Below are 12,145 nucleotides of genomic sequence, written 5' to 3' on the forward strand. Positions count from 1 at the left end.
GCTTGGTCTACAAAGTGAGTCCAGGATGGCCAAGGCTACACAGAGAAAAACAAAAACAAAAAAAAAGAGAGAGAGAGACAGAGGCAGGAGGATCATAGCAAGTTTCAATTCACCCATCAAGGGCTATGTAGTAAGACCCTGTCTCAAAACAGTAGGAGTGAGTTTGGAGTCACACAGTCAAACGGAGGTGGAATTCTGGGTGGATTCTAAAGTCAATGACAAATGCCCTCAGAACCAGAGAGGCCTTCAGAACAGGAGTAGGGCCTGCCTGGGGCCATTAGAAGCTGGAAAGCAAGGAAGGGACTCTCCCCTAGAGCCTTAGGAAAAGCAGAGCCCCAATGCTGTCACTTTGTCCTGTCCTGTTCAAGTTTGAGTAGGGGGAGAAAAAACAATCCCTGCTTTAAAACCATCACCGCTGTTAATTCGCTGTAGTAAACCTAAAACTAAATTCTGTTCCCTGCTCTATAAAGTCTCGAAGTTTCTAGGGATGCTGGAGCTCTGAGACTTTGCCCAGAGGGGAGTTCTAGGTCTGACCAAAAGGTGTCAGGTGGAGTACAAACCCTCTTCAAGCTAGGTGTCTTGATCGACAAAGAGAAATGCTGTCTCAAAAAACAATAAAAACCTTCCAGTGTGAGCCAGGTGTGGTGGCGCTCGCCTTTAATCCCAGCACTTGGGAAGCAGAGGCAGGCGGATCTCTGTGAGTTCGAGGCCAGCCTGGTCTACAAAGCAAGTCCAGGACAGTCAAGGCTACACAGAGAGACTCTGTCTTGAAAAACTTAAAAAAAAAAAAAAAAAAAAACCTTCCAGTGTGCAGATGTGTGTGAGGTGGGGGGGGGGAGGGCAAGCTACCCAGTCCTTCCTGTCCCTCAGACAAGGCACTTTGCCCAGAGCTGAGCTCTCTCTGCCCCCAACCCCAGGCAGGCTAAAAAGCACAAATCCCATCCCAGCACTCCACCAAAAGCAAAGGCAGTTAACTAGTGGGGGGGGGGGCTGCCTGTCCCAACTTCTCCCCTCTTTAGAGTGTTTTTCCCCTTCTCCCCAAATCTGCCTTTATGCCTTTCTGGTTTTTTCCCCCCACTCCTGGCAGGCAGATGACAGATATCCCTGAGAACCATCCGAATGCGAAGCACTCTCCCACCTCTCCCACCCCTCCTTTCTCCCTCCCCAGGACACAGCTGGAGGGGGGAGGGGAGGTCAGCAGGGTTCATAAAGGCCAGATGTTAAGGAAAGAGAGCCCAATTGCCCACCCACCCCATCCTTCCCCTCCCCACATCCAGGGAAAGGGGGCATCTCTGAAACACTTTCAAGGTCCAGGATCTCCTCTAGGCAAAAGATAAACCTTTTACAGAGCGCCCTTCCCTAGTGTCACGTGGGCACTGTCCTCCCTTGCCCCTTGCGGATGCGGTGTGATACTCATTTTCCAGAGGTAGACACAAGGGCCCCTAGATCCCCTAATTGGTGGGCAGATCTCAAAGCACCCCTGAACCTGACTGCCCAGTGAAGAGAAGGCCACCTCACGCCTCTGCCTCAAGGAGTCCGTCCTGACCCGGGTGTGGTCCAAGCCTAGTTCCTCTCTGCCTGCAAAACAGAACCTCTGACCCCAAACCTAATCCCCTGGCCCAGCCCCCTCTGATCCATCAGATTGCTGACAACTCCCAAAATGCCTGAGGCTAGGGAGAAAAAAAAAAAAAGACCCGCTTAAGGTAGCACGCCCAGCCCAGGTTCCCTCCAAACCCCAGAGGCCATGAGTCTGGCCTTCCTGCAGCTAGCTTTGTACCCACTGGGTTAAGGGCCCCAGTTTGGATGTCTAAATATCCCCCATGCCATCCAAAAATTGGGGACGAAGACTTCGAAAGACGACTTGTTTGGTCTGATTTTATTGATTTCTTCCATCTTCCATTATTTTCCCAAGGAATTTTTGGCCCCTTCCCCGGGCAAAACCAGCTTTGGGACCGCACAACAGGGCCCTATGCCCTCCTCTAAATGTGAGGAGGAAACTGGGGATGGAGGAGGTCTCTTCCACCCACCGAACGTTATGGCAAAAGGAAACCCCAAAACTCGACAAAAAGGTACAATCGGCTACAGCCTGAAACTCTCACTAACAGGAGAATCACCTGAACATGGGGGTGGGGCGGGGGGGGGAGGGCTAGAAAGAGAAAAGGAGATGTAAAGGGTTAAGTCTGGGCAGTGGGGGTGGGGGATACCCCCAGGGAGCTGTCAATCACCCCCCCACCCACCCCCCACAGCCCACACACCCTTAAGCAGGCCCTCAAATTGCTGGGAACAACAGGTTTGTCCGTCATCAAGGTCCGTCCCTCTGTCCCTTTCTTTTGGTCTCTGGGTAGTAGCCGATTTGCTCCCCTGGGGTGAAGGCCCCAGCTGGACCGCAGAGACCGGGACTGGCCTTGCAGCTTTCTACTGGCTTTCGCGGACGTTAGTCCTGGGATCTTCTGCAAAGATGAGTAAAAGGAACTATCACCCGGATCTCTCAGGTGTTTGAAGATCACTGTCATTTGAAGTCTCTCGGCCCACAGCCCGTAAAACACAGAGCAAAGGAAAACAGACAAGTTTGTGGATCGAGGCAATCAGTCTGCCCGGGGCCCCATCTTGTCCCCCGGTAGAAGTCGGACGCTCAGAGTTCTTCCAAGTTGACCCACCAAGATTTGAGACCCGGTGGCTCGGGGACAGCGGGCCCTCCCATCTGCCACCTCCACAGTGGGTGGGCAGGCGGCGGCTTTGCGTCTCCCTGGAGGCGAAGCGAGGAAGCCGGCCCTAAGTCTCCATCCTCTTCCACCACCAGGGCTGGGGTACAGGGAAAGCAGTCGAGGAGGCTGAAGGTGCTAGAAGTGGGCAGCGTCGGGGTGGGCCGGCGGGGTTGCATGCTGCGCGGGGGCGGCGCTGGCCGCCGGCGTTTCTTGGCTGCTCCCCGGGCTTTGGCTGCCGATCGCTCGGGCCCTCGGCGCAAACTTGGAGTGTCCAGGGCGAAGCCCTTCGCGTAACACCAAAGTTTCGAGCGGCGGATCAGGCGATTGAAATGTTCCTGGCGGAGATCACTGGGCGCGTCCGGCGCTGCGTCTGCCGTCGAGGGGCTGAGCGCGGGTGCTTCAGGCGCGGCCGGCGCAGGGTCTTCACCCTCTGCAGCCTCGGAGCCCAGCACAGGCTGCTCGAGAGTCGCAGGCTCCGGGGAGAGGCCCGCAGGTGGCGGCGGAGGCTGGGAGCTGGGCTCGAGAGGCTGGCTGCTAGCTGCATCAGGCTGGGACTCCAGATCCCGGGATGGCTTGGGCGGGGACCAGGCGGAGCTGGTCGGAGATTCCCGAGGACTCTGGGGAACAGGGCAGCGGCCGGTAGGTGCGCAGGAACCAGCGCCGGAGTGCGGGAAGCCGCCTCCGCCCTCTTCCTCCTCTCCTCCGCCTAGGCACACCGCGACGTCTGCATCCTCGCGGGCCGGGGAGGTCACGTCGCTTGGTCCCCCGAGGTGCTTCAGGCAGTCCGCGACCGGGCCGCCTGTGCATGGCGAGGCCCGGGGACCCAGCAGCACCGGGGTCCGCGGCGCCAGCTCTCCAGGCCCCAGGCCCAGGGCGGACGGCCGGGGTTTGGCGAGGGCGCAGAAGGCGAGGGCACGCAGGCACAGTGGGGAGAACTCTGGGGTCCCCCGTCGCGGCTTCCGGGTCGTGGGCGAGCAGGGCGACCCCCGCGGGGACGCAGGCACTGCCAGGCGGGGAGGAGGACACAGAGTCTCCATGGAGCAGCCTTGGGGGTCGCCCACTGAGGGGGCCCTGGTCCCAACGGCGGGATGCCCCGGCGGCCCGATGAGTCCGCGGGCCAAGGGAACATCGCCCCCCGTCGACGGGGAGGTCTGTGTTCACGGGCGCCCCGGGACCGGCACCCGGGGCCCGCGGCGGCGATCCGGCTCTCTCCTCGGTCTCGTCACGCGGCCCTCGCGGCGGCCGGACTCCTGGGTCCCCGCGCGTCCCCGGCACGATCAGTCGCTCTTCCTGTCGCCGCGTTCCCGGCGCGAGTCCCCCTCAACGCCGAGGCGGGCACAAACAAAGCAGCCGGCGCTCGCGGCCGGCGGGAAGGACCCCGGCCCGGCGCCCGGTGCCCGGGCCCAGCGGCGGGGAGGGCGCCTTCCGCCCTCTCGGCTTCTTTCTTCCCCGCTGGCTCCGGAGACCGCGTTATAGAGAACTGCCCCCTCGCTGCCCCAATACCAGCGCCGCGGCTGCGAGCCCGTCTCTGATTGGGCGCCTCTGCCGTGACGTCACGCAGACCCCACCCCTCGGGCGGCACGGCCCCCGTCCCCATTCCGCACACAGACACACACACGTGGACCCAGAGCTGAGGGCTGGAGGGCGGGGAGCAGGGGCGCGTGGGTCTTGGCGTGCGCGGGTGGAAGTGCGAGGGGCCAGACGCACCGCTCCGGGGTTTTACCTGGTCGCGGGTCCAGCCACTCGTTTCCCCCGTACCAGTCGCGGGTTTTCCGCATCTGTAAAATGGGAAAGTTTGTTTCTAACCTTCGGAAGCGTAATGGAGCTCCGTGAATTTACAGAGACAAGCTCAAAAGCCTCAGTGTGGAGGAAAAGGTTAAAACCCAGCGTAGGTAGCTTACGAGCTTGGCATAGCGAGGAATCTCACTGCTAAGGGTCTATGCTCAGGGCCCCTAAAATAGAGCCTGTCACTCAAAAACAAACAGAAACTCTTGTAAAAGTTAAGTGATTAGGAGTTCGCTACGTATGTGCGAGATTCATCGGGGAAGAAAATTAATTTGAAGGAGGGAAGCTTCGTCAGACCCACGGAAGACATTAATAAACTGGCTTTCTCGGTACTTGCTTCCTTTTCTAGATGAGGTAGGGGAAGTACCCCACCTCTTAGCGGAATTCCAACGCCCTGGCACAGTCAGAAGCCTCCAAATCCCAGGATCCCGAGCAGCCAGAGTGGGGACCGAAGAAGACACAGACTCTTCTTACTCCCACAAAGAAAGAGCGAAGAATTCCCACGACACACTCTGATAATGCACACGCCTCTCACATCACTCTCCCCTTTCTTCCTACACAGCACAGCCTACTCTTAGTCTGTGCCCAGGGCTGCACAGGGAGCCTAGCGGCCCGGAGAGCATTCTTCTCTATCCCTACCGTCCAAACTGCACAGTAAATAGGTGTGAATCAAGGAGTCCCTGGGCTGTTCACCACCCAGTTAGGTTGTTAGGGACAGCTGTTTTTCGTGTACAGAAACACAGGAGACTTGTGTAGTAGCTCAGAGTAGAGGTAAAACGAGACTGAGAGATACAGAATCCGCCCCTGCGCCAGGGCAAAAGAGCAGCTCGCTCTCTCTCCTAGACAGGGTCTCACCAATGTAGCCTATGCTAGCCTGGAACTCCATCCTCTTGCCTCAGCTCCTGAGAGCTACACTTTAACAGGCATGCGCAATCGGTTTTTCTGTAACAGGACAAACCACGCAGCCTGCATCCCCCCCATCCTCCCAAGCAGCGACAATAGAGACGCTGTTTTTCTAAATAACATCAATTAACACCTGGGTTGGTGGGGGGCGGGGAAGGGATAGGATGGGTTCACACATGCACGCACCCTGTCCTGGCCCAGAGTGGGACCTGAGGAAGGAGAGGGTTCAGTGTTCTGATCTTCAAATCCTTCGCGCCAGGTGTCCTCTAAAGGACTAGAGCTCTAGCTCTGGGGCAGCCGTCATGAAGGGGATGGGTCCCTGGCGCCCTGCCAGGTCACCTGGTTGAACTGGATCTCACCTCCTCCAGGCTGCTGTGCCGATAGAACCCTGACTTCACCTTACACACACACACACACACACACACACACACACACACACACACACACACACACACACACACAGGAAAGTATGGAAGGCAAATGATCTGCACTAGGGAGGTATCGGGAAGCCTTAGCAGGATGTTCTGGCTTGGTGGCAGAGGCATCTAACTCCCTGCTCTGAGAGCAGCCTAGGTCCACTGCAGGAGGCTAGCCTAGAAAGCTCCTTTCTCCTCCCTTTTCCTCTGGAGCCTCCCGAATTTGCAGCCCTGCACCGAGCCCCGTGTGGATCTCTGTGTGAATAAATCAGTGAATATTACGTAACGGTGCGGCTCACGGGCCTCTTCTTTCTCCCGCCCCAAAAAGCTACCAGATCTCCAGACCTGAATTTAGGGTTTTAATGAAGAGGTCAGAGCTGTTAAAGAGTTCTGCCCTGGAGAAGAAATCCCCTCCACTTTCCCTTCCCAGAAGACTTGGACGCAGTTTAAAAACACTGTGAGCGGTGGGCATATGCCACAGCCGAAATGGCCTGGCATCAAGGCGCTGCCTTTTTCAGAAGACTTGGTGGGGGCAGCTATGCAACCCTGAGAAGGACTGCCCTAGATGCTCGGTGTCTCAATATACCTTTCAGTAAAATGGGACAACTGTGATTTTTCTCACATCAGGGCTGAACTCTAACTAAGTGACCTGACCCTGCACCAATCCCCTCACGTGGGCTGGCCCAGCTGCTGCACTTCCCACAGGGAACGGTAGAGGGCACTTGACCCCATCCTCCACCTCCCACAGGATGGGGGAGCTGCTTTCCCTACAGAAACAGTATGGGGGTTGGGGAGTGAGGGTGGGCTGTGTCACACCACTCCAGAGGAAGGGACAAAAGAAATAGGAAGGGCCCCTGGCGGCTAGCCCAGAAGGCAGTCCTCCTTCCTTGCCCACCTAGTTCTTAACCAAGACCCAAGGCGCCATATTCAAGGAATTTGAAGGGAGGGGCCTCCCACGTTAAGCTAAAGATAAGACACGGAATGGCACGCCTTTAATCTCAACACTTGGAAGGCAGAGGCAGATGGATCACTGGGAGTTCGAAGCCAGCCTGGTCTACAAAAGTGAGTCCAGGACAGCCAGGGCTACACAGAAACCCTGTCTCAAAAAGATAAACAAACAAACAAACAAACAAATAAAATTTAAAAAATAAAACAAATAAACAAAAGTTTGTATTATTGTTTCTGTATGTGCACACATGACAACAGGTGCCACGTTGGTGCCTATGTTGAAGGCAGAGGATGACTTTGTAGAGTTGCAAAGTAAATAAATATAATTAAAAAACAAAACGGAACAGTTAGTCCAGGACAGCCAAGGCTACACAGAGAAACCCTGTCTCAAAAAAAACCAAACCAGGCCGGGCGGTGGTGGCACACGCCTTTAATCTCAGCACTCGGGAGGCAGAGGCGGGCGGATCGCTGTGAGTTCGAGGCCAGCCTGGTCTACAAAGTGAGTCCAGGACAGTCAAGGCTACACAGAGAAACCCTGTCTCGAAAAACCAAAAAAAAAAAACCCAAACCAAACCAAACAGCCATGGTGGGCCACACTCATAATCCCATCAGTCAGGGGATAGAGGTGAGAAACTCAGAAGGTGATGGTCATTCTCAGCTACATATATAGAAATTTAGGGCCAAAGTGGGCTACATGAGATTCTGTCTCCAGGAACAAAATCCGATCCGATTTTATTAATAGGATATTATTTATGAGAATCCTTATCCTGACTTGCATTAACTCCTATTCCCAAGCCCAGGAGACCATCTACTCTGCATGTATAGAGTTCCCTCTCAGGTCATTTCTCCTCCTCCTCCTCCTCCTCCTTCTTCTTCTTCTGTGTAGCCTTGGGCCTTGGCTGTCCTGGAACTCCCTCTGTAGACCAAAACTCACAGGGATCCTCCTGCCTCTGCCTCCCAAGTGCAGGGATCAAAGGCATGCGCCACCACTACCCAGCTTGGGACTCTTCTTAGAACTGGGATTGTGGGGCCAGAGAGATGGCGCAGAGGTTAAGAGCAGTTCCCAGCAACCACATGATGGCTCACAGCCATCTATAATGAGATCTGGTGTCCTCTTCTGGCCTGCAGGCATACAGGCAGAATACTGTATACATAATAAATAAATCTTTTTTAAAAAATATAAAAAAAAGCAAAGAGGAAGCTGGAGGAACTAGGGAGATGGCTGAGAGGCTAAGAGCACTGACTGTTCTTCCAGAGGTCCTGAGTTCAATTCCCAACAACCACATGGTGGCTCACAACCATCTGTAATGAGATCTGGTGCCCTCTTCAGGTGTGCATGAAGACAGTGTACCCATTTACATAAAATAAGTAAATAAACCTTTTTTAAAAAAGAAAAAAGAAAAAGAAAAGAAATGTCCTGGCTTGTTTCACAAAAGCATGGTGGTTTTTGTTTTGGTTTTTTTTGTTGTTGTTGTTATTATTTTGTTTTGGTTTTGGTTTTTGGCTTTTGGAGACGGAGTCTCTCTGTGCAGCCTTGGCTGTCCTAGACTCACCTTCTAGACCAGGCTGGCCTCAGACTCATAGAGATGCGCCTGTCTCTGCCTCCCGAGTGCTGGGATTAAAGGCGTGAGCCACCGTGCCTGGTTTAGTACATGCTCTTAACCATTGAATCATTTCTCCATTTAAGAAACAAAAAAAAAAAAAAGATTTATTTAAATATTTAAAGATCCACCTGCCTTTGCCTCCGGGGAGTGCTGGGATTAAAGGCATGTACCACTAGCACGCAGCTTGTTTTTGGTTTTTTCTTTTCTTTCTTTTTTAAGAAAGATTTGTTTATGTATACGTGTGCTCTGTCTTTACGCTTGCCGGAAGAGGGCACCAGATCTCATGATAGATGATTGTGAGCCACCACGTGGTGGTGGGAATTGAACTCAGGACCTCTTGGAAGAGCAAACCGTGCTCTTAACCCCTGAGCCATCTCTCCCAGCCCTTGTTTTTTTGTTTTTCAAGACAGAGTTTCTCTGTGTGGCCATGGCCACCGTGGAACTCTATGTTCACCAGGCTGGCCTCAAACTCCACAGAAATCCTTCTGCCTCTCTGCCTCTGCCTCCTGAGTTCTGGGAGTCAAGATGTGCACCACCACGCCCAGCTCCTAGCTGGTCTTGAATTCTCTCTATGTGGTCAATCCTTCAGCCTTGACCTCCCAGGTGCTGAGATTACTGCTTTGCACAAAGCTGTCCACCTTCTCCCAGCATCACTGTCCCGTCCTGTTCCGAGGCCAAGTCTGCAGCTGTAGCTCAGCACTAGTGTGACTGCCCAGCACATTTAGGGTTTGGACTTTGAGCCCCAGAACTGCAAACAAACAAACGAGCCAACCCCTCCTCCCCCCACCCCCCCCAAATCTCTTGACCCTAAGTCTGTTCTCCTATCCTTTCTCCCTTTCACAGCCAAACTTCCCCAAGCCTGTCTGCACTCACAGGCTCTCTTCCCTTTTTTTCTCACTTCCCACTTACTCCTCAGCCCACTTTCCATCTGCTTCCTCCCCCACCTGTCACCGAAATAGCTCTTGCTGTGGTCCCTGTGGCCTCTATCTCGTCCAACCTCCATCACGTAGGAACCAGCAGGCCCTCACCGACCACGCTGACCTCTCTGCAGCAGGCCGAGCCCCAGCTTCTTCCTCTTTCCAGTAACTCCAAGCCCTTAGCTCTGGGTACCAGCCCTCTGCTGCTGGCCTCCTGCTTCCGTCACAGGCTCCCGTCCTCTCTTCATCCCCAAATGCTGGGGGGTGGGGTGGGGGGGTGGGGCTCATTAGAGCTGGGGCTCTAATGAGAATCTATCCCCTCACACATTATTCTGTGTCCACTGGGCAATCACCACGTAGGGCTAGAACTCTCCTCTCGGCTCAGACCTACACGGTGAGCTGCCATGGAGCCTCCTACTGGGGTATCTCAAAAGCCAATCTGATCGGACCTGACCGAAACTGTCAGCTCTCCTCCTGTTCCCACTGCTAAGAGCTCTTCTTTGAAAAGCGATCCCAAGGTATGGATTTTTCTTTCTTTCTTTCTTTTTTGTTTTGTTTCGATACAGGGTTTCTCTGTGTAACCTTGCCTGTCCTAGACTCATTTTGTAGAGCAGGCTGGTCTCGAACTCACAGTGATCCACCTGCCTCTGCCTCCCGAGTGCTGGGATTAAAGGCGTGCACCACCATGCTCCATTTCTACAACGAGAAATCTTGGTGTCCTCCTGACCCTGGGAGCCAGTTCTGCATCCAATCAAACCACAGATTGGATTGTGTTCACAGCGACCACTCGGGTTCTGTCGCATCCTTCTCAGAACAGTTTCCTGTCTGGTCTTTTTTTCTCCTTCTTCTTCTTCTTCTTCTTCTTCTTTTTTTTCTTTCTTTCTTTCTTTCTTTCTTTCTTTCTTTTAGATAGCATCTCATATGGCCCAGGCTGGTTTCAAACTTGCTAATAAGCCAACAATGACCCTGAGCTAATATTCCTGCCTCTGCCTCCCAAGTGCTGAGCTCTCAGGAGTTTGCCACCAGGGCAGGTTACACAGTGCTGGGGATCTGCCCAGGGCTTCCTGCTTGCTTTGTAAACACTCTACAGCTGAGCTGTATCCTCAGTCCTCCTTTCTCTTTGGTTTAGGCTACCGGGGATTAAACCCAGGGTTCCTAGCACGTTAGGCACATGCTCTATTGGTGAGCCATGCCACAGCCATATTGTTTCATTTATTTTTATGTGTAATGTGTTTCGCCCGCATCTATGCCTGTGCACAATATGTGTACAGTGCCCAAGGAGGCCAGAAGAGGGCATTGAAACCGCTGGAACTGGAGTTACAGATGGGTGCGAGCTGCCTCGTGGATGAAGGGAATGAGACCTGGGTTCCTGAGAAGAGCCTAGAGACCTCTTAACTGAGGCGGCATCTCTCCAGTCCACACCCATAATCTTCTTTTGTTGGAGGTTGGTCTGGTGTATTTTGATGCTAATTACTGCTTGCTGTGTCTCTGTTCTCCAAGGTTACTATGTAACCTTGCCTGAGGAACTTCCTGTTTGACCAATAAAAGGCCATCACACCTGGGCAGGGCAAATGGGATGGGCGTGGCTAAAGCTCCTGCCATCCACATGGCCTTCAGCATCAACAGGGCCACCAGAGCATGGGCCTCAGACACCAGCAGCAGCGGTCTGGCTCAGGAACTTCAGCTTGGCTTCAGGCGGCAACTCTGCCTCTGGACAACAACACAGGTTAGGGTGGCAGCATAGACCATGTGCATTCAAGTGGCCTTCAGTGGCAACATGGGCCATGGACACCAACACTACCTCCAGCTGCAGTAGGACCAGGAACACCACCAAGGCAACCCTGACCACAGACACTACCATGGCCTCTGCTGTGCCTGGACCAAATTATTTATCATTAGTAGTAGTAGTAGTAGTAGTAGTAGCAGTTTTGTTTTTTCGAGACAGGGTTTCTCTGTGTAGCCTTGGCTGTCGTGGACTCGCTTTGTAGACCAGGCTGGCCTGGAACTCACAGCGATCCACCTGCCTCTGCCTCCTGAGTGCTGGGATTAAAGGTGAGGTCCTGTGCCAGGCACCACTGCTGCTCCAGCTGAGAAGAAAGTGGAAGCAAAGAAGGAAGAAACTGAGGAGTCTGATGATGATGTGGGCTTTGGTCTTTTTGACTAAACCTCTTGTTAACATGCTCAATAAAAAGCTGAACCTGTTAAAAAAACAAAAACCACTGCCCAGCTTTTTTGTTTGTTTGTTTGTTTGTTTGTCAAGACAGGGTTTCTCTGTGTTAGCTTGCCTGTCCTGGACTCGCTTTGTTGACCAGCCTGGTCTCCAACTCACAGCGATCCGCCTGCCTCTGCCTCTCGAGTGCTGGGATTAAAGGTGTGCACCACCACTTTTTGTTTTAAGATTTATTTTTGTTTTGTTTTTGTTTTTGTTTTTTCTTCAAAACAAGGTTTCTCTGTGTCCTGGACTCACTTTGCAGACCAGGCTGGCTTTGAACTCACATCGATCCATTTGCCTCTGCCTCAAGTGCTGGGATGAATTGCATGGTGGCGCCCGGTTTTGAAGATTTATTTTTAATTATGTGTTACGTGTGTGGTTCTGTTCCTGTAAGGTCAGGAGCCTAGAGAGGCCACAAGAGGGCGTAAGATCCCCTGGAGGAATTATACTCTCAAGTCCTCGACAAGAACAAGTGTTCTTCAGTGCTGAGCAGTGGCTCCAGCCCCTCCTCACGCTTTTTGTGGTCATAGTTTCCAGGAGGTAGCAATAATCTGCAGTGAGCTGGCAGGCCAGGATTCACCAGAGGCCTTATTAATGTGAAGGCTCTTATCTAGGAGCTGGCAGACTTGTGGGGAGTGGGGGGCAGGGGTGGGGG

The 12,145-nt window shown here is 53.5% G+C and overlaps 2 protein-coding genes across 3 annotated transcripts in view; one reads left to right on the forward strand and one right to left on the reverse strand.

Moving 5' to 3' along the window:
* ARHGAP23 (Rho GTPase activating protein 23) overlaps window positions 1–12,145 on the forward strand; it is a 331,343-nt gene that overhangs the window by 212,184 nt on the left and 107,014 nt on the right. The window lies entirely within an intron of this gene.
* EPOP (elongin BC and polycomb repressive complex 2 associated protein) lies at window positions 1,862–4,189 on the reverse strand. The gene has a single exon (XM_084751118.1). It carries the CDS (start codon window positions 3,740–3,742, stop codon window positions 2,633–2,635), a length of 1,110 nt encoding a protein of 369 aa, XP_084607244.1. The 5' UTR covers window positions 3,743–4,189; the 3' UTR covers window positions 1,862–2,632.

This window comes from Acomys minous (assembly GCF_964271855.1).
Source record: "Acomys minous genome assembly, chromosome: 12".
In the NCBI taxonomy this organism is placed as follows: domain Eukaryota; kingdom Metazoa; phylum Chordata; class Mammalia; order Rodentia; family Muridae; genus Acomys; species Acomys minous.

Coding starts and splice junctions, on each gene's coding strand:
- EPOP (XM_084751118.1), bottom strand. CDS start 3,742: ATGGAGACTCTGTGTCCTCCTCCCCGCCTGGCAGTGCCTGCGTCCCCG.